Genomic DNA, 23284 nt, shown 5'->3' on the forward strand with positions numbered 1-23284 from the left:
GGGTTGAAATTACAGTTCAATCTTACTGATCTCAACTCCATTCAACACTGTTCCTTGATCGCCTATACACTTCAATTCCTTGACGGTGAACTCCTCTATCCCCTTCTTTATATCTTTCGATTGTATATGGGAATAATCTGTACATATATATATATATTGATTTGTATTTGTAGGTCAGGTTTATCTGTTTCGTCGATCTGTGTTTCCAGTTCATCATCTCTCTTATTTACTATGATCATAGATAGATTCTTAATAAAATTTGTGACAAATATAGCTCAAACCCCTTGTCGTTTTTAAGTCTGTGGCTTAATCCTGACCGATCTGACTGTTGAATTTCTGACCATTCACCCAATTTTGTTTATCTGGTTCATTGAACTGTCTGTATGCTAGAACATTATTAGATTAGATGATTAGCAACATAAATTTTAGGGTAAATTACACTTAAGGTTTGAGTTTAATACATATCAGCTTTGACGTTTGGGAAATTACACTAACCCTGTCATCATAATTATTTAGTCGAATGAAAAATTGAACTCATGCGCCTCTCTTTTCTTGCTTGACTTCATTTTTTTTTTTAATGTAATTTCCTCTGTTTTTCTACTAGGAGTTGTTGCTTTTTATATAAGTAGAGGATTTGTAGAATGAGACTCTTAACCATAGGAGTGAGAATGTAATTTCCAGAATGTCAGAGGTGGGATGTAATTAGAACAAATCTCAGGAGGCGTGAGTATAATTTACCCTAAATTTAACTCCTAGACATGTATAATGAATCTCACATGAAATTGTTTTAATAAAAAAAATTTACAATAGGAGTTACTAGATTAAACAAAAAGAGTTTTCGGGTTAACAAGATTAGATGGAATGAAATTAGAGTCCTAGTTTTTATATGTGCAATGTTGTACATAACCCCAATTCTTGCCTTATTTTATCACCCTGAGACACAAAGATATGGGGTCCACACATAATAAATGTACATGGTACCCACTCACTTGTGTCTAAGGGCAAGAAAAAGAGTAAGAAATGGGATTATATATATACTTCTAAAGGCATTGGGTATTTATAAATACACTCAAAATTTTTCTCCATACAATTTTTGTGAAGCAGAGTTCCCAATGTATAGAGAGGGTTGTGGGCCTGGGTGTGGGGAGAACTTTTGGAGTGTATTTAAAGTACTCAAGTGCATTTTATTGTAGTATAGCTGCAAATATTTGAAAGCAGGGTATGTTTTAAATGTATTATGTTCCAATCGAAGATTATTAAGGGGGATATACTGAAAATGAAATCTGTATGTTGATGAACGAAAGTTAGCATTCCCAAACGTTAGTATTTTTAGATGATTAATTTGTTTATATAGTATGATGCTGATGTGCTTTTGTATAACGCCTACTGGAAAGTCATTGTTAACTATTAACTTTATTGGTTCATATGTTTAAATCATGAAAAAGTGTCTAGCGTATCCAACCTTGCATGCACTTGGAACGGGACCATAGATGACTATTATATATCTTCACCAATTCAATTTTAGAAAGTTTATGTAGGAGTTTCAGCAATAGTTTGGGAATCCTAAAGCCTTTTAAAATGAATCCAAACCTGAAAAGAATAGTTGGTTTTTTTATTTGTGGCGTTGCAATGAATGCTAATCTGCTTTTGATGTACTTTGGTTTACATTGCTGATTATTGCTCTTTAGTTTTGCTGAATGCGTGCATTACGCAGAGAACGCGCATACATTTTCTTTCATTTTCTAATACCTCTCTCTCTCTCTCTATATATATATGTGTGTGTGTGTGTGTGTGTGTATGCAGGTACGTCTCTATTGCACAAGATGGCAGAGGTTGCAACAAGGGTAAAGTTTTTTGCCTTTCTAATGTATCCTTTGAATTCATACGGGAATACATACAGTACATTGGCAATGTGAAAACATCACCTGCCTGCTATTTTATTTTGACTTTATGTTTCTATCACTTTCGACATATGTACATATGTTCTTACATATGTTGTATAGGGTCATTCATATGGTGGGACAAATGGTGGCCCAAAATCGGTATTTGATTTGGAAGACTTTGTTGGGGATTTAACTGTCGAGGATGATGCAAGCAGGTATGATTCACAACTGATACGTCAGATTGCTGATTTTGGAGATCCTTATTTATTTATTTTTGTATTTTTCTTACTAACTCTGATTCCTTGAACGGTGACCTTGCTTACTATTCTTACTTTTGGGATTTAACACATTTTTGAAATTATTTGTTGTAGCCATGGCAGTAGTATGCTCCTAGACTTTTGTGATATTGGCAATTTGGTTTGCTACTAGGGAATATGCTGTTGTGCTAATTGTTTAGCTGTATTTTAATGTCATTACACCAAAAGATATCCTGCATGGCTAAGGGAATTGAAGTTCTGCAATGTTGAAAACATTAAAATGACTAGAATGAGATAAATTTACAGAATTTCGTGAAGTGCTCAAATATATGCTGTAACATCCATCTACACATTCTTTTACCGACACAGTTGTGCCTCCATTTCTAATTATTTCCTACTACGTTTGTGGGCCAATTTTATTAATGTCAATTTCACATTGGAATCCTGAATTGATATTTGGTTGTATTGTCACAGTGATGATATATCACTTGAAGGACTAGAGCAAGAGTTGGAAGAATGTAAAAATGATGATGTAAGTGAACTATAACCTTCTTTTCCAGTCACCATTGCATGCTTGTCTTGTTGATTCTTCTTCAGGTTGCACCTATTTTTAACTGTACAGCCATTCCTTCTGTTTTTCCTCATTCAGACTCTTAATTTTTGTTACAAGTTTCCTTTGGATAAACTTAAGATTGCATATTCAGTTCTAAACAATTCAAAGAATGTTTAGCTTAGATATCCTGTTGATGGTTACTACTAGTGAAAAACTATCTTAACTGAACTTCTTGCGTTACCTCCAAGTTACCCATTTAGCCCTATGTGACACCTGTATGGATAGGAAATGTGCAGTTACATCACAGTCATGCCACACTGTATGAAATGAGAGGAAGAGAAGAAAGAAAGGAATGGAAGGACACAAGGAAGAAAAAGTACCTATGTTTCATGAGAGTAGTCACCATCAGTGCCCGAAGCCTTTGCTGGTGGTGGAATTGGTCACTGAAAGTATAGGGCAATGCTAATGTTTGCCCTCTTGTTTTGGTTTTGGTGGTAAAAAAATTGTTTTTGATGAATTGCAAACCATGGTGAACTATTGATTGTGAAGATAAATGCATGGTAGCATATGTTTAACTGAAATCATGGCCTATGACAGTGCATGACAGTGCAGAATAACATAATAGGATTCTTATAGCTGGCCCTAAAAGCAGTTGGGATGTTGAGTTGATTCAATGTAGCATTGTTTAAACTCTTCTTATATTTATGAAGTTGACACGGTCTTTGTTATTAGGATTGTTGTCTGGATTTTGTTTCTTCTATAAACTCACAGCTGGTTGAGCCCTTATATAACCATATATTTTGTTATTATTTCAATTATTTGTCTTGTAGGTAGTTGCAAACATACTGTCTAAAGGTACAAAATTGCGGGAGTACACGAAGGGTGTTGAAAACAATTTACGGCAAGTTGAATTGGAATCGGTTCAGGTTGGTAATTAGGTTACAGATTTTATATTGGGAACCAATGGTTTTATTGTTATATTTACCTTCTTTTACTTGTAAAATTTTGTGTAGGTTTTATCTGTTTCAAAATTTTCTGTCACTTTCCAGAAAACAAGTGTCTTGATGGCCTTCCAAGCAGCAGATAGTTTGCAAATTTTAATGTAACATGACAATATTATAACCAAAATAAACATATTGCTTCACTTTTCTGAAAGAATTTTGTTAATTGTTTTGCCATTTTTTACATTTGTCATCATAGTCTACAAAAAGAAACATTGCAATTTTCTTCAGTGAATATGAAAAAGCAATTGCCATTTTGTTTTTGTTTTGTTTTGTGTTTTTTTTTTTTTGTGTGTGTGTGTGTGGTTATTTTTTGAATTTCATTTCAAACATGCATTTGGTACATTTGTATGGGCAAGATGCTTTTCAATTGTATCTTGGTATATCTTTCTTCTTCACTGTTGTAGAGTATCTTTATTCATATAATTAGTTTCTCGTTTGTTTCCATAACAGGATTATATAAAAGAAAGTGACAACCTAGTCTCGCTTCATGACCAGATCCGTGATTGTGATAGCATTCTGTCGCAAATGGAAACACTACTCGGTGGATTTCAGGTATCTTAAGACATCTTATGTTCACTTGCATAGTGGCTGCTTCTTTATTATTCCTATTGGCGATTAGGCATGCAGTTCGAATTGTTGGATTTCGTATATCTGAAACTGAATAGGAGGTTATCAATGTATTTGCTGGAAAAGGGGTAGAACTTGAAATAATTATCCTATTGGTGTCGCCTTATCCTATTGGCGTCACCTTAGTGAAATTTATCAAAATGGTGTGGAATACTTTTTTTTAATCTCTTGGCATTCCTCACTGCTGCAAAGGGATACCCTGGCAAGCCCACCTTATAAAAATAACTGTCAGTTCAGATCCAAATATAAACCCATCAATTTATTTTTTCCTTATCCATAATTCTAAAGAAAGTTACCTAAATTTTGTTTGGAGAAATTACATATATACGCATGTATGTGTGTATAAAATGCATTTTATGTGTACATTGCTTATCTCCTGTCAAATTTACAAAATCATGTGTGATATTGCTGCAGCAAAACTTTTGTAAATTGTATCCTAGTTTCATTTCCAGTTCATGAGTATAAATTACTTGATGGATCAGGAGCTTTTTTAACCTGCTCTTACTGGTTAAAGTTATTACCTTGCTTTGCTGTTAAAAATCAATATTAAGCTCTTTTTCTGGCTTCAAGTTGGCAACTGTGGCACTTACTTCTGCTTGCTGGGAAGTGCTAGTCAGCATCCTCGTCAACTTAACTAGTATTTATTGAGATATTAGTAAGTTCACAATTGTCAAAGGGTAACTCAAAATACACAATAGGACAACACATTTAGGCCAAATTCAGAAGTAGTAGTGATAGGGGTTCACCTGGATAACCTTCACCTACGAAATCTTTATTCTAATATATGGCTCATATGGCCATGCTTTTTCAAGCATACTACGCCTACAGAATCTATATAGGGACCAACTGGTCCTATTGCTCTGAATTCCTCTGCTTCAAAAGAAATAATGGCTAATGAGTGGACAGAAAATTTGGAACACTTTCTTATTATGTACTCCTCATTTTTTTTTTTGGGAGTGGATTATGTGCTAGCTTTTGTTATTTATTTCTGTTTAATTCCGTGGAGAAACATAATGCTTCTCTCTCTCTTGCTTACTATTGTCATCTTGAAATCTCGTGTCATCAAAATTATTAATATTCCAGAGAAATTGTGCTAGGCTGAGATTGGCTCTATAAGTTCAGACATAAAGATTCTTCAGGAGAAGTCAATGGATATGGGACTGAAGCTGAAGAATCGCAAGGTACTATTGTTACTATAACCTATGTATGTTGTTTAAAAAATAGTGTTAATAATTATAAATCATAGTTTAATAAACCACATCGAATGGGCTCTTTATTCATTAGTACTTTTGCTTTGTTTTTTGTTTTATATAATATAGGTTTTGCTTGTCATGTTATAATTTCATTTATTCAATGTGCTGATGTCAGTGAAGTGGACATTGCATTATGTTGAATTTGTGAAGAAGCTCTTATGAAAAAGCACTTTTTCTTTTGTTCCTTTGAAGAATAGAAGAATGTGTTTCAAATATCGTGTGCGCCTTGTAAAGGATATTGCTATCTGAAAGAAGTGGCAGTAATGGCTTTCTCTAGTGCAATCTAGGGTTGGTGGGTCTCATTGTACTTTACACTGACATGCTTTTTTTGATTATTTATCAACAGAATCAACATCCAGAGAACATGCTCATGCTTAAGAGCAAAGCAAAAATTTTCTTCTTTATCTTCCTTATAAGATTTATGTGTTTTGGGGATGAAGGATACTTGGATTGTACCAAAAGAAGAAAAAGAAAAAGAAAAAAGAAGGGTGTACTTGGGTTGCAATAAGTGGTCTCATGTCAATGATTTAGTGATGTAGGACACGTAGGGAGGACTTTTAAAGCTGAATTTCAGTAGGTTTTTATTGTGATTTAAGCTGAAAAGCAATGGGAAATTTAGGGCTTCTTCTAGTGTATGGAAGAATTAGGGTTAGGGCTTAATGTAATAAGAAGGAAGATTAAATTTGGGACTGTTTTGGGTGCTGAGAACAGTACCTGTGAACAGTGTTTTGGACTGTTAGAAGTGCAGAAAATAAAAAAGGGAAAGAAGAGAGAAGAAGAAGATGGATCTAGGAATCACTCCTAGAATCCCTTAGGCTTCACACCTAGGGTTTGATTGCATTGCACAATCCATAAAGAAGCCTCAAAAGTTCTTGAAATTTTCTAAAATATTAACTCAATTTTGTAAGGTTGAAAATGGGTTTCCAAAAACCAGCTTTTGTAAAACCATTTTCTAGAAAATGGTTTTTGAAAACCCGTTTTCAGCCTTACAAAATTGATTAAAATAATAATAAAAATATAACACAGAAACCAGCTTTTCAAAATACGTTTTTGATTAAGTTACCTTTCAAATTTAACTAAAAAAACCAGCTTTTGTAAATACGTTTTTATAGAATTTTTTTATTTTTATTTTCAACTTAAATATTTTTATTTTTAGCAAAAAAAATTTATAAATGGCATTTGTAAAACTGTTTTATAAACACAGCTTTACAAAACCCGTTTTTTAAAACAGTTTTACAAATGTTTTTGTAATTTTTGTTTTTTTAAAGTGACCCAAAACACTAAGGCAACACAACACAACATCAAACAAACAAATGGGAGAGGGAAAAAAAAAGTGTGATTGAAGAAGAAAGAGGCAAAAAGAAAAGAACACAACACCAGCAACGAAATGAAGACTTATCTAATATTTTGCTTAGGCTCGATGAATTGGAATTCCATGACAATATATTTGTGACCAAATAAAATAAAATGAAACATTGGCCATACTTGGTTTGTATTTTAGGAAAAAAAAATCAATTTTTTTATATAAAAAAAAATGAAACTAATTGAAAATGTCATTATTGGCAATTATTGCCATTGGCGATGTTTTGGTTTTTTTTTTGTTTTAATTTTTTTAGAAAATTGGCAAAAAAAAAAAAATTATTGTCCAATTGCAATATTAGAACAATTATGCACGACTTCGCCCCGAAACCTAAGATTTGACATTTTAAACTTAATTCTCATATACAAACTAAATAAATTACTAATTAGTTATGTAGGCTAATAGTCAACATAATTAAAGTTACAATTACAACACTTAACAATTATTGAGATAATTGAAACACAATCTCCTACAATCTCATTGTGGGAACACTCAAACACACACAATACTAAATTATGTAGAAACTAATATAATTTAGTACACACATAAAGACCTAATCCTCGCTCAAATCGGCAATCTTAGAGTTCGAGTAATCTAAAAGCTCAGGGTCAGAGACAAGTGCAGGATCCTCCATAATAGACTTTATGGCCTCAATGGGATCTAATCTGTTCTCTTTGGCATCCTTTTTGACAATGGTTATTTGCATATCGCAACTTAATCTACGGTTCATTTGATCAATCTCAAGTTGAAGTCTTTGACATTGTCGATCAACATTATCAGGGTCCTGCTATTGGATCTCAACTGAATGTGCTTTCGGCACCTTCAGTCCACATTCTTGACATAATTTTTCACTTCTCACTCGATCTACAAATAGTAAGGGCCACTTGCGATGTCCAGCTTCTTGACCAGCATATGGGGTTTAATTTTCTAGAAAATAGTTTTACAAAAGCTAGTTTACCCCTATAATGGGAAAAAGTAGAAATCCACACTACAATGGGAATAAAGTTTTGGCAACTCCCTATTCACGGAAATTGGCCGAGAAACTTGTCCTTAAAAAAGATCACAGTGAGAATAACAATGCATGGTTGAAGAAGCCCTATCAACTTCATGTCATGTTGTTATTGCTATGGACGTGGTCCCCACTGACACGTGCTCAAACCTGCAGTAACAGTAGTATTTGTTCAATGTTATTATTGTTTTGGTCCCATTGACACATGCTCAGACTTGCAACCTGCCTTACCTCAGACGTCTTCGTTCAACTTTACTTCATTGTTTGTCCTCTTCTCATCATAGCAAGAAATTCAGAGAATGATTCATGCTATGGTTGTATTTGCATTGATTTTTCTTAAAGTAATGGTAGAGATAACTAAAAGACGTTATTTGTAAGTTTACTTGTATCGATGTGATAAGGATTCAGATCTTAATTAGTTGATTCTTAATTGGTTTTGTATGAACTGTTTATTTCCTCACCGTCCAATTTTATTATTATTATTATTATTTTTTGTAGAAAACTAATTCAAACACGTGGTTGTCGTTATCTAATTGACTTGATTTTTTGCATAGATGATGTACTTGACGAATCTTAAAATGTAACGGTTTGGATCATCGAAACATGACCCAAAAATGGGCTCACGTCGTGGATTGGAAACAAGCTGGACCCATATCTTTTATCAAATTAAAATTTGAAATTTCTTAAAAGCAGATCCATTTATTTTAAACCAAAAAAGAAAGTCAATACTTGAAGGGAACCTGTGCTCAGGTTTCAATGACAACAATTTGCTACGGGGAATCTCGTGAGTGGAGCATAAAGGTGGGACCCTTTTGTTAAGTTGGTGTCTAAATATGGCTTCATTTGGTTTAGTTTTGAAAATCAATTTTGAAGATAGTTTTTTAAAAAGAGTTAGACAAAATTTGAAAACTTATTTGGTTGTATATTTTGAAAATAAGTTTTACATATTTAGAGTTTTGGATGATTTGTAAATTTTTTTTTTGTAGTTGAATAGATGGGTGTGAGAGAAAAACTTGATTGATTGATTGATGTGTAGGATGTGAGAGGAGAGAAGAGAGAGAAAAGGTAATTGATTGATGTGTAGGATGTGAGAGAATGAGAGAAGAAAACAATTTTAAAAAAATTGTAAACTAAACAATTTTTTTTGAATTTTTTATTTTGAAAATTGATTTGAAAATTTATAAGGTAAAAATTAATTGATTGATGTGTAGGATGTGAGAGAATGAGAGAGAAGAAAACAATTTTAAACAAATTGTAAGCTAAACAATTTTTTTGAATTTTTTATTTTGAAAATTGATAAGATCTGAATTATGATTGTTTTTAATTGTTTTTTTTTAATTTTTTATAAAAAAAAATGTAGAAAACAAATAAAGAGTTGTGTGATTGAATATTTTCTTTTTTACTATTTTAACTGAAAAACCATCACCCAAACGAGGGACCTCAAAGGAGTATGCTCTAGTGTGATGAAAGAGTATGCTCTAGTGTGATCCTGCTGGCACGTGAAATTTCAGACTTGCCGTAGCAACTCTATATGGTTTAAAGTGTTTTAAAAAATAATTTATGAATTTTTAATTCGTATTTTTTATAGGAAAAATTGCAGAAAAATAGAAGAATGAAAGAAATATTACAAATCAATGGGAATATTTTCAAAATAGCAATACAAATGAAAGGAAAAAAATAAAATTACAAAAAATGATAAAATGAGTTAACAAGACTAAAATGCCCTTTTCACTTTTTCCTCTTTCCCTCATCTTCCTCTTTCTGTCCCTCTGCAACTCTGGTGTCGACCACTCGCCGCTAGCAGGTCTTCCCCTCTCAACACCACAGACCCCTCCCTCAATCCTTCTCGAATCTCGCTCGCCGTCCGCCCCCTTCTCTTTTTTTCTTCTTCTTCTGAAACCCTAAACCTAGTTTTAAAAACCCATATTGCACTTCTTCTCGCTCTAAAAACCCTAACGGCAGTCGTGAATGGCAGTAGTGATAGGTGGTGGGTGATGATGGCAGTGGCATGGATCGCGATCTAGTTTTGTGTTTCGGGAGAAGAAGAAGAAAAAAGAGAAGAAAAGAAGAAAGAGAGGAGGGCGGTGGTCATGATCTAAAGAGAGAGAGAGAGATAAAGAGAGAAGAATGAGGACATTCTTGGCTAGGTCGTGATCTAGTCACCGGGGGGTGGTGATGGTAGCGGCGAGCGAGAGAGAGAGAGAGAGGGATTGTGGTGGTTGGGTGTGATGATTGTGACGGAATATGGGTGGTGCAACAAGGTGATCTAGGGGAGTTACGGTGGTGGCGATGGAGAGGAGATGTGAGGTGAGGCAGAGGAAGATGAATGGTTGCTGTTGTTGTTGCTGCTGCTAGAAAGAAGTAGATGAGATGATTAGGGTTTCAGAGACGGGGAAGAGAAGAAAGGAAAAAAAGAGAAAGGAAGAAGGGTATGTTTGTAATTTAACAAAGATTACTACTTATTTGCCATTATTTTACATGTTTTCATTTCTCTTCTTATTTTTTTTTCTTCCATCAAATTGCAATATTTCTTTCATTTTCTCTTTTTTATTTTTAGTATTTTTTTGATATTTAATCAAAAATTTTTTATTTTAAAATTTTCTTAATCTAGATACCAAACCAAAACAAACTAAACCAAGCCTTAAGTCCCATCAAATGGGGTCGGTTACATGAATCATTCTTCTCCACGTGGCCCTATCAAAGGCTATTTCGTTAGTCAAATTAAGTAGATCCATATCTCTATTTACAACGCTAACCAATGTTAATTTAGGCCTACTCCGTCCCCTAACACTTCCATCTACCGTTACAGTATCGCATCTCTTCATTACTGCCTCTATTGGTCTCTGTTGAATATGACTTAACCATCTCAATCGATTCTCTCTCAACTTATCTTCTATCGGTACTACTCCTACCCATTCCCGAATACACTCATTCCTAATTCTGTTTTGTCTAGTTTTGCCACACATCCACCTTATTATTCTTATCTTAGTCACATTCATCTTATCTACATGTTATTTCTTGGTTGCCCAACACTCTGTCCTATACAACATCACTGGTCTAATAGCCGTTCTATAGAACTTACCTTTAAGTCTAGTGGGTATTCATTTATCACACAGTACCACAGACGCACTTTTTCACTTACACCATCCCACCTTAATCCTATGGGCTACATCCGCATCAATCTCCCCCACTGTTGTGATAATCGACCCTAAATAACGAAAATGTTCACTCTTAGGCAGCTTTTGGTTCTCAATCTTCACTTCTCCTCTACTTTCATTGTTACTGTTACTAAATTTACACTTCATGTACTCTGTCTTAGTTTTGCTTGTCCGAAATCCTTTAGATTCAAGAGCTTTTCTCAAAATCTCCAATTTTGTATTAACTCCTTCTCTAGTCTCATCCACTAGCACTATATCGTCTGCAAAAAGCATATGCCATGGCACGTCATCCTGGATATTTCTCCTCAACTCATCCATAACTAAAGCAAAGAGATAAGGACTTAAGGTAAATCCTCGGTGTAACCCTACAGTGATAGGAAATTCATTTGTCTCTCCAATAAGCAATCTAATAATGGTCACCGCCCCTTCATACATGTCCCTAGTCACATTAATGTAACCTTTTGTCACCTCTTTTTTCGCTAACACCCACTATGTTATATCCCGGGGCATTCTATTATATACTTTCTCAAGGTCGATAAACACCATATGAATGTCTCTTTTCTTTTCTCTATACTTTTCTATTACTCTCTTCAAAAGATAGATCGCTTCCATTGTTGACTTGCCAGGCATAAACCCAAATTGATTCTGGGACATCTCTGTTATATCTTACAATCAGCATTCTATCACCCTCTCCCACACTTTCATTATATGACATATTAGCTTGATTCTTTTATAGTTGTTGCAATTCTGAACATCTCTTTGATTCTTATAGATTGACACTAAAATACTCTTCCTCCACTTATCTAGCATGTTCCTGTCAACAAAATTTTGCTAAACAACCTAGTCAACAAAGCAACTCCCTTTTTACCCAAACACTTCCAAGCTTCAATAGGGATATCATCTGGCCCTAAAGCCTTATTTGATTTCATTTTCTTAAGTGCAATCTCTATTTCAAAGTTCCTAATCCTGCGAGAGAACCTATAGTCTTAGTTTATCGTGTTACTGGCTATTTCTTCCCCTATTGCCACCTCCATGTTTCTCATTTAATAGTTTCTCAAAATAGTTCTTCCATCTTTCCTTAATCTTTTCATCCCTCACCAATACCTTAGAATCCTCACTCTTGATGCACTTAACTTGATTAAAATCTCTTGTTTTTCTTTCCCATATCTTAACAAGTTTGTATACCCTCTTGTTTTCCTCCTTAACTCGGGCTTGGGACCGGCGGACTTGTTAACAACCCCGGCGGAGTTTTTCTTAATCTAGATACATGTAAAAAATATAAAATATGTCAAAAATCTTTTAAAAATTCACTAAATACAAAAAATATATAGTAATGTAATATTTTTTTTAGATTTTTCACAAAAATTTTAATTTTTTAATTGTATTTAAATTAAGTACATTTAAAAATAAAAATATTTAACTAAAATAAAAAAAAAAATGTTTAAAACTCATAAATATTAGATGCACAATAAAAACAGAAGAATACGAAAATATATTGAATTTGTATATTTTTTGTATTCGATAAATTTTTTAAAGATTTTTTTTCTATAAATATTATACTTTTTAAGTGTATCTAGGTTAGGTACTTCTAAATTTTTTTTTTTTGTAAAATATCAAAATTTTTGATTAAAAACAAAAAAATACAGAAAACAAAAAACTCAATATTCTGAAAATTGGTCTCAATTTTCTAAAACCAAACAAGGTTTTATATACTTTTTTGTATTTATGCTTGTTTTGGCAACATAAAAAATTAGTAGTTTGTTGGCTTGTTAGCTTATTTTACTTACATCACATCTCTACTTATATATATATATATATTTTAATAAATAAAAAAAACAAAAAAATGAACTATACCCTAGCCAACCCTTAGTGTTTTTTTGCGTACAACGGAAGAGGAAATAACAGCAAGCAGACAAGACTAAAAACTAGAACATAAAACGTAAAATAGGGGAAGGAAACAAGAGTTAGATCCTCCTGTGTTCCACTCCCACCATGTCAGCAACAATTTGGCTTCTAACTTCAAAAGGTGGCTCTTCCACCACCACCACCAGCAATTCCAATTGATCAGCTCCCATGTTTGCGAGCTTATTCGCACATTGGTTGGCTTCACGCAAGATGTGTTGAATGGAGCAGTTACAGCGATGAAGAAGGTGGTGAGAGTCTTCCACAATAATCCTGTAAGGGCAATTCTGAGGTGGACCCTTGGTAGGCAATTCTTCAGCTATTGTAGATGTCTCAATGATGATTTTGTCGAGACCTTTCTCCAGCACCATTGTGAGGCCACGCTAGATGCCCCATATTTCAGCTTCAAGGCTGTAGCACTTCTCTAGCTTTCCATAGAAACCACACAGCTAAACTCCTTTTTCATCTCTGAAGACCCCTCCGAAGCCTCCTTCCCCTGGATCTCCTCGCGCACATCCGTCCATATTGAGTTTGATTTTCCCTATAGGAGGAGGAAACCATTTAATCAATTGAGGTGAGTGCTGAGTCAAAATAACAGATCTGGTAAAAGCCTGTTTGATCACACTGGCATAGTTATAAATAAAGGATAAGGTTTTATGCAAAATAGGATCTGAATTTTCAAAAACTTTTTTATTCCTGTCATTCCAGATTTGCCAGAGAGAGACAACAAAAACAATATTCCAGTAAGGGTCAGTTTGTGAGTGAGGTTTCGAATTTCTTTTGAGCCAAGAATTGAGATTCAACTGCTTATCCTTAGAGAACCAATGAAGGCCAGCCACATTAATCCAAACATCTTTGGTGACAACACAATCACGAAGTAAATGCTCCATGTCTTCAATGTGATAACCACACCTAGGACAAGAAGCATTGACAGTCAAGCCTCTTTTCATTCTCAACTCATTGGTTAAAAGCCTACAAAGAAGATTAACCAAAGGAAGCTTTTGAGGTTCTGAGGAACTTTTAGTTTCCAAACCCATTCCAAGTCCAAATCCATGTTATCCACCACCTGGTTGGAAGCAATTTTATAGGCAGCCACAGTGGAGAAACCTCCCCCAATGGACCCCTTCCAATGAGGAGTATCAGGGAAGATAACAAACTGAGGTAAAATGACTTTAAGTACACAACTGAGGGCAGCACTAGGAATTTTAGAACTTAAACAGTTCATATCCCAATTGCCCTCCTCCTCATCCATAAGTATCCACTGTTTCAAAAGTCGTAAGGTGATGATTGGGGTGTGTTAGAGGTAAGGGCTCTTCACCACACCACCAATCATGCCAAATAGAGATACTAGAACCATCACCAACAAACCAACCTGTAGCTGTCTCTATAATTATTTTAAGAAAAATAAACGCAAATACGACCATAGCATGAATCATTCTTGAATTTCTTGCTATGATGAGAAGAGGACAAACAATGAAGTAAAGTTGAACAAAGACATCTGAGGTAAGGCAGGTTGCAGGTCTGAGCACGTGTTAGTGGGACCACAACAATAATAACATTGAACGAACACTACTGGTACTGTAGGTTTGAGCACATGTCAGTGGGGACCACGTCACATGAAGTTGAACCAATCTGTTTATTTAGGATAAATTACAGTCACCTCCCCTTAGGATTCTGACAATTACATTGGTCTCCCCTAGTTTTTTTGAAATTACACTGATCTCCCTTGTGACTAACGGTGTTAATGGGAAGGTTGATCACAAGGGAGGTCAGTGTAATTTCAAAAAAGCAGTGGAGACTAGTGTAATTGTTAAGAATCTCAAGACCACAAATGTTATAACTTATATATGGTACACAAAATGGTGTGTATTCTAGAATAACCTATTGTCATGACAAAAGTGATGATGAAACAAATTAAAAAAATTAATTACGTACATATAAGAGAAGTTATTTGGTAGTTTTTAATCAATACTTGATATTATACAGTTCACTTGTCTTAAAAAAAAAGTTAAAATTGATAAGTCTCACTATCTATATTAATAAAAATCAAATTAGGACACCATATGCATTTATTTGAGTAGTGTTAAATAATTTATTTCTAAATACTCACATGGTTTAACTATAAAAATATATAGGACCAATTACACCGGTTGTCCCTATATTTTGCCTCTTGTGTCATTTTGATCCCTGCACTTTCAATTGCTCAATTTTGACCCTTAATTTTAGATTTTGTATTAATTTGGTCCAATTGATAATGCCATTAGTGTTTTTGACACAATGATCACTAAATTGTTTGAGGTTAATTCATTGAGTTGAACAAATTTATAATTTTGACTCTGTGTCACTTATATGCATATTTTCTATTAAAAAAAAAAATACTAACAATTGTAGTAATTGGACTAAATTGAGATAAAATCATAAATTCAGGGTCAAAATCGAGCCAAAATAACACAAAGATCAAAATATAGGGACTATCAACGTAATTTGCCCAAATATATATATATATATATAATTTGTTGCATTACATATATATAAGTTCTTATATTTCTCATTTGGCTTCAATAATTCATACTAATTTGGTTACCTAAAAATGATTAGTTGATTTCTTTTATTCTTAATTTACAGATAATCACTTCAAATGTTATATAAACCAAATTGAAATCGCCCATATGGTGTGTAATTATCCGTTTCACAAGCTTGCTGAAGAAAATTATTGTTTTCACTGTTTTTCTTGTCAGGAAAATATTTGTCATATCTTTTCCTTATCAGGACAGAGTTGTTGGATAGACACTGGTTATTTGGAAGTTGTTTTTTACAACCACTATGAAGCATTGTCTTTTTTTCTTTTTCCTTTTCTTTGTCTTTTCCCTCGATGATAAGGGAGTAAGATTTTGTTTTTTGATTAACTTGTCCTACTGCATCTAGCAATTAGTGTTCATATATGCTAGTTCAATAACCATCTTTTTACTACTCTCATGGTTGCATCCTTGTGAATTTGCATGTGTTGGTCTATGTTGTTTAACAGGTGGCAGAATCAAAACTTGCAAAATTTGTTGAAGATATTATCGTCCCACCAAGGATGATTGACATAATTGTTGACGGAGAGGTATGTTTGATTTTTAGTGATGTGCTTACATTCTCCTCTGAAGAAAGAATTTCATATTGTTACTATTGCAGACTTTTTATACAAGTATATCTTGGACATCCTTTCCCACTTTGTTTTTGTGGGTACTTATACCACACCTAACCATGGTTTCAAATTGCTGTATTGGGATATGTAATACTATCGGTTGTGGTGTTACGGTATCAGGAGTATCGAATGATACGTATCGGGAATTGCAAGACAAGATCATGAAATTTTTAAAAGGGTTAATTACAGCAAGACCCCCTCAACTATTAGCGAATATTACTTTGCCTCCCTCATCTATGAAATCGTACATATCGACCTCCTCAACTATAGAAATGTATCACTTTCATCTCCTCCAGACCACCTCCAAAAGAGATGTATTTGTATGGTTTTCATAGTTGTGGGGGTCAATATGTACGAGATCATAGTTGAGGGGGATAAAGTGATATTCACTAGTAGTTGAAGGGATCTTGGTGTAATTAACCCTTTTGAAAATCATGCGCAACCTCTCTCAAATTCAATGATACATGTGTTTAAACTATTTTAATCTTACCATAAAATAAATATAACAATATTAATCATGGCGTACTATATTGGAAATGTTAGTTTGTAAATTGTTAAGAAATCCTATTTAAAGAAATTGGGTTAGTATGTTTTTGTTCAAAAGTGAATACTACAGTAGCTGGTTAGGTGGGTTGCATTTCCACAATACCACGTTTGCCAGATTAGAGAAGCGAGTCTCTAAGCCAGCTATAAATAAGTTGTCATTGTCCCACATAGGTGAGCTAAAAGAAGGAAAGAAGTTTCATTTCTTTTAATAGGCCTCATGGTGGCAAAGGAACTTCACTCCCAGCGGATCAATTTTTACACGCGGCGAAGGTCATTGTAAGTCAAAATTTTGAAAGCTGTAATAAGTTGAACCGGTCCAGTTTGGAAATGAATGCTTCAAAATACTGGTTCAGTAAAATACGTACCGTGAACCGACTGGTGCACTTGTGATTTTCAGTCATAACGGTAAATCGGCAAGTATCTGTATTGGAGGGCCTAAAAACCTCTTTGAACAGGCAAGCAGAACGCTACATAGTGGCCGATTTTTTGAACCATGCACTTGGCATGTGGCAGACCCCTGAGGCAGCATGATGTCCTCATAGGTTTAATTGGGTTTGTATACTAGCCTAAGTAGGGGTATACACACCACAAGCATGGCCGCAGCTCACTTGCACGGCTGCTACTGGCGGTTCCTGCTCGTTGCTGTCTGCTGAGCTAAAAGTATGAAGAGCATGATGCATGGCTTGCAGCGTACTTGCGATGGAGCCAAGCTCACATGCTCAACCGTAGCACGCTCGACGGTGCCATGGCTGTCACAAACCCATCCCACCCCAAATTGAGATAGAGTTGTGACTGGCCAGTAGTCAAACTACCAAAGACCTAACTAAACAAACATGTAGTACTCTTGAAAAAGGTGGGATAAAATGCTTTGGATAGTGGAAACCATTCAATTCTTTAACATGTTGATTTCACGACATCCATTTATAGAAAGTGCATAAGTAAATGAAATATAATATACGATATAACATTTTTTATCCTTTATTATACCTTTCCAGACTCAAACACAAGGACTAAAAACTTTTACAAGAGAAAGACAACTTGTACTTTCCAAAGCTGGAGTTGTACAAAGCTTTCAAACTTTTGATCTTATCTAACAACTAGGCTTATAAACTTCCAAATGTCTTTTCGCTTATACAGTTAACTTCAAACGTGAAACTTTCATGCTTTATCATCATCACCTATACATATATGGGAAAGAGGTGAACCAAAGCCCCAAGAACAGCGATATCAAAGCTATTTTGTTACGATGATAACTCTATTTCAAATGATTAAAAGAAGTCCAAAAGCTTAAAGGCTAAATTTGCAATTGAAACATATTTTATGCATTTCCCTTTCACAACATAGTGATAATGGCCATCAAGAAAATACGAAACAAAACATAGCTAGGTTGACTCTGATTATGTTTAAACCACATTCTAAGATAGCATTCACAATACCAATACTTAGTATATTTTAAGTTCCCTAACAGCTGCCGGGACCCAATACTATTAGTAGATTTACAGCCTCCAATAGAACTAATCAAAACATATGTTCTTCAATTTTGCTTCAAGAGATCATTTTCAAAGCAAAATTTATCAATTAAAGGATCATAGAACTTCAAGGCTATAGACATAGCATTGCAAAGCATATATTTGTATTTTATGTAAAGAACAAATCCTTCTAAGTCATGCCAGAGGACTATTAATGCATGTTTTAAGTGTTTCACATACCAAGGAAGGCAAATTTAACACTAGGCATTTCAAGCATTGAAATGAAAAAATGTACATGTCATGTGATAGAAGTACTTAGGGTGTCACAATGGCCCTGGAGCACCATGATTCGTCTAGAGCCTCTGCTCACCACTGTTCTGAATACCTCATTCCCATTCCCCTAGGGAACACTTGGGAGTGAGTGCATGTATAACAGTTTGGATTTCCTGCAGAGTGTGTGAAGAGAAGGTTCCAAGACTATTCATCTCCTTATAGAATCCATTCTTACAATGGTTGATCATTTCACTTAATTACAAATCTTGAGTTTCAAATTCCCACTAAATTGATGCCTAAGATAAAAGCAATATGCCGTCTTAAATTACTTTTTGAGAAGTTTAAAAAATTATTGAAGCCTGCGATAAGAGTAAACCTAAAAACTGCGAAGGCTTGAATTTAGGTTTGCACACTTTGTTTTCAGCAAGTTGCTCCCTTGTGAGAGCTTCATCTCCTTCTTGACGTTGATTTGTCTTATACCAGTTCCAGATTATGATTTTTTTCATTTGAGGTAAGTTTGATAACCTCCCCAGGCCCTGCTAGGGGGACCTGCCAAATGGACATTCAATGGGTTTTATGAAGTACATTTTGAATAGTTGGATTTTGAAAAATTTGTATTATGTGGTTTCAGTTTTTGTTTTTGTTTTTGTTTTTTCTCTTTGTGGACTTCTTGTCCTCCGTTCTATTATGCAATTTTCGTTTCTCTGTTATGAATTAACTCTTTTGTTATAGATAAAAAAAAAAGGAAAAAAACAATAGGATGCCATAGCATATTGCAAAGGGTTAGTATGATTTGCACATACATGTGGCAGAAAATTAATTGTTCCCATTTTTTTCTCAGTTTGGTGAAGGGCTTTAATTCTGCTTTGTAAACTTCTAGTGTACAAATGTTTCACCCCTTTGTTGGTGCCTTTTTACTAAAATTTTGTTATCTAAAATTTGAAAATAAAAAAAATTCATGTATCAGAATGTTGATCGTCTATTGTTTCCATTTTTATACCTATTTTTTGTCAGATGTTGCTTATCAGGTTGGCAATTGTGCAAGCATTCCTTGTCCACAACTGTGTGCATATCATATGTGCCTTTTTTGACTAGTGGACTAGGCAGCAGTCTAATTTCCATGAGTTGATCTCTGTTTAGGTGTTGTGCCACATCAAGTATTTATGATGTAGTTTCAAGTTTTGGTTTGGATTACATTACACAGTTGACATTTTGTGCTTATTGAGAAAATGTGGACAGCTCCTTTATTACACCTTTGTTCCATTATTTATAATTTATAACCCCTTGTTTGCTTGGATAGAAACATCCTTAAAACTTTCTCTGTCAGCTTAATTATGTAAGTCTGTAGTTGTTTCTTGCTTGCCATAACTGATTTAGTGCTGTCATAATGTCAGTCTCTCTCTTTCCCCCTCCCCTCTATCTTCTTGTGTGTGTTTGTGTTCACTTGTGCATGCTTGTGAGTGTGTGGGGACACGTTTCTTAATTTAGCTTTGTTAGATATGTTTGTAAATTTTTAAGTGTACAGTACATGTTGCTGATGATTTGCCTATTGAATGTGGAATTATTGTGTCTCTGGTGTTTCATCAGCTACTAACCTGACTGCTGTGGAATTCTTCTTTAGGTTAATGATGAATATATGAGAACTCTTGAGATTCTGAGTAAGAAGCTAAAGTTTGTTGAAGTTGATCTTATGGTTAAAACTTCGAAAGCTCTAAAAGATGTTCAGCCTGAGCTAGAAAGACTTCGGCAGAAAGCAGTCGCAAAGGTTGCTTAGTAGATTAATTAAACTCAACATGTTCATTGATTATTGTTGATTATTTATATACTTGTGCAATTTTATGTGTGACCTCCATAATATCATGGATATCATGTTTCTTATTAGATGTTAATGTTTACGAAAATCAAAAACAACATTCAAATTCAAGAGAAACTTGTGATTTTAAATTTTAGGAGTTTTCTTTGAAATTTAAAGGAACTTTTAAGAAAGATTTGAAAGTTTCTTTTTAGTTGCTCTTGATTTATGTTTTTGGGTAATGTGCCTTGATTGATTAATTTGTGATGTGTTACAGATGAATGGAGTCTGTAGAGGCTTCTTTCATGGGGTCGATCTTACAAAACTTGGACTCATATTTAATATTTGAACATAGCAAACTCGCAAACATATCTGGTCCAAAATGACTCTTTATCCCTTTTAGCACCAAGTTTTTCTGATATCTTACCAAGTTTAAACTTTTCTGAGATTTGAGAAACACAATTTGTAAAAAAATGTGTACGTGTAATGTTTTGTTTTGTTCATAAGGAGTTGTTAGCAACTGTGCAAAGTTCATTTAGAAGTTAAGAAGTTTTTACAGTAAATTGAAAGAACATATAGTAAAATTTGAAAATTAGTGTCGCATCTTGATAAGGTAAAGTTGTGATTACTGTGAATTGTTGTCATTGCAGAAAGTTCCTATGAAAATTAATGTGGATAGCTTTTATACCAGTTCCTCTGCAAATTTGTTTCATCTCATAATCTGATAAATTAGATGCCAATTATTAACCTTGCATTAGGAATTACTTCTATAGTTTTTTGTCTTGACATTCCATCTGAAGTTCTTTACATTCATGGAAATTTTCATGAACAGAAAAGCAATATTCTTGGTCAAGAATATTAAAATCTGAATCCAGATCTGATGATGATTTTCATATTAGTATTGGATAGGGTGGTGGACTATGAAGCACATGTATGGGTACATGTATTGGTACTGCCATGGTGGTGGACTATGAAGCACAGGTATAGGTACAAGTATGGGTATTGGTACGATATGGTAAAATCTAAAAAAAGTATGGTACGGGTATGACTGGATACGTTAAATTTTTTTTTTATTTTTTATAATTTGAAGTAATGCAAAAAATAGTTAAATGATTTATTTTGTTAAGATGCAATGTGCAATTTACATTTAATTTGCAAAAGTAAGGTATAAACCAAAATTAACCTTCATTATATTAAACAACTTACAAACCAAAGATTAATTTTAAAATCATGCTAAGAATATAAAACGAGCCCAATGAAACTAACTTCACCTCATACTAAGAATATAAAACGAGCCCAATGAAAATAACTTCACCTCTGTATAGAAAAAAATACTATTACAGTTGAGGTACGACATGGGTTTATGCTAGGTACGTCTAGTGTACGGAAAAAAATTAAGATAAAATTTGGGTAAGTGTTTTGTGTACCCGGTACGGGTATGGCATGTTTGCCGAGGTGCCCATGCTTCATAGGTGGTGGATATTATTATATGACCCATGATATAATGAAAATCTGTTGCTAATGCCTGCTGTCCATTAATAATTAATTATTTCTCACAATATTTACTCATGATTTTTTGGTTAATTCCTTTTATTTTTCTGCTTTTTTGGTAGACTTCTTATCCCTCAGTATTCTTATTGGAACTGACCTCTTTGTTTCATGTTTTTATTTTATGTATATATATATATATATATTTTATGATCACAAAAAAAATTTCATAGTAATATGTCATCTTTTTTTCCTCATTCCCTCCCTTGTCCCTCTCTTTTAGGTGTTTGAGTTCATTGTTCAGAAACTTTATGCATTGAGAAAACCCAAAACAAATATCCAGATCCTTCAACAGAGTGTTCTTCTAAAATACAAGTAAGTTATCTCTTCGCCAATACAATGGTGCTCATATCACTTAGTGGCCTGGTTTATATATTTTTTAATTTTCTCTGATTATAATTATAGCTATTACTCAAAGCAAGAGAAAAGACCCTAGTAAAGCTTCAAACCTTAATTTAATGAGTGCCCATTCCATTTATCATTAGTGGGCTCTACATCATTGCTAATATTTTTTGATGCGATTGCTTCTGTCTATTGATTCTGTTTCGTTAGTTGACTTAGCTCTGGTACATTTATTGTATTTGATCTAATTATGATTTCGTTCATGATAGGAATTTATCATAAGTCAATGATTTGGCTGTTTATTAGACTTTAAGATTACTGTTTATCGTATGAGTTTTCGCTATTTGCTTCTTATGAGGTATTGTATTCAAATGAGAACTGACTAATCCAATATTATATTATTTTCCACTTGTATTACTTAGGTTATGCTAGATGAAATAATTTACTCATTGACTTAGATTTATTTTCATTTTGGCAGAGTAAATATATTGGTTTCTGTTTCTGGTACAAGAAAAACTGCTGTTTGAATGAGAATAGATATATAATGCACAATCCCAATATTTTCTTAGGAATTTTCGAATAGGACATTGTACACAAGGGGCTTAAAAGTTTCATGATTGTGATACATTATGCCGGTTCATTATTTTGTGTCCTTAGTGAATGTTGCTTCACTTGTTTGGTTTTGTTTGATGTTTAATTTGTTATTATTATTTTTAATTTTTATAGTTGTGTTGTTGATTGGCTTGTTTTTTGTAATGGTCTTGATCTAATATTTGTGTGGTGAATGTTTCCCTAGAAGTTGTAACACTAATTTGCTATAGGGCAGTGGAAAAGGGTTTTATTTACATCTGATTGCTTCTGAGGTTAAATGGTTGGTAAAAATATGGCTTATGTTATGGTTTGTATTAGGTAATTAAAGGGTAGGGTTTTGGACTGTTATTGGGCAAGAATAGGAGAAGGTTAGAGGTTGTCTGGAGGCCGTGAGCAATACTGTGAACAGTAACTATGGGTTGGGTTTCTTATGTTCAGTGTGTTACAGTTGGAGTGAAGGAAGAATGCATTAGCCTTGTTTAATGGAGTCTATTGGTGGTGAAATAGAGAGTGTATGCCGGGATAGG

The 23284-nt window shown here is 34.0% G+C and overlaps 1 protein-coding gene across 9 annotated transcripts in view; it reads left to right on the forward strand.

Moving 5' to 3' along the window:
• LOC114273971 (vacuolar protein sorting-associated protein 52 A) overlaps window positions 1–23284 on the forward strand; it is a 92122-nt gene that overhangs the window by 14588 nt on the left and 54250 nt on the right. For 6 of the 9 annotated variants that reach the window (XM_082868840.1, XM_082868844.1, XM_082868847.1 and 3 more), the window contains 9 exons: window positions 1804–1844; window positions 2004–2098; window positions 2615–2672; window positions 3524–3619; window positions 4148–4249; window positions 5422–5505; window positions 16032–16112; window positions 20106–20249; window positions 22048–22139. In XM_082868840.1, the coding sequence (XP_082724966.1) occupies window positions 1824–1844; window positions 2004–2098; window positions 2615–2672; window positions 3524–3619; window positions 4148–4249; window positions 5422–5505; window positions 16032–16112; window positions 20106–20249; window positions 22048–22139 (773 nt within the window). In that variant the 5' untranslated portion in view covers window positions 1804–1823. The remainder of the gene's footprint in view (window positions 1–1803; window positions 1845–2003; window positions 2099–2614; window positions 2673–3523; window positions 3620–4147; window positions 4250–5421; window positions 5506–16031; window positions 16113–20105; window positions 20250–22047; window positions 22140–23284) is intronic. The other 3 variants (XM_082868838.1, XM_082868839.1, XM_082868846.1) reach the window with 1 other exon arrangement.

This window comes from Camellia sinensis, chromosome 5, assembly GCF_055761805.1.
Source record: "Camellia sinensis isolate YWXY chromosome 5, ASM5576180v1, whole genome shotgun sequence".
Classification (NCBI taxonomy): domain Eukaryota; kingdom Viridiplantae; phylum Streptophyta; class Magnoliopsida; order Ericales; family Theaceae; genus Camellia; species Camellia sinensis.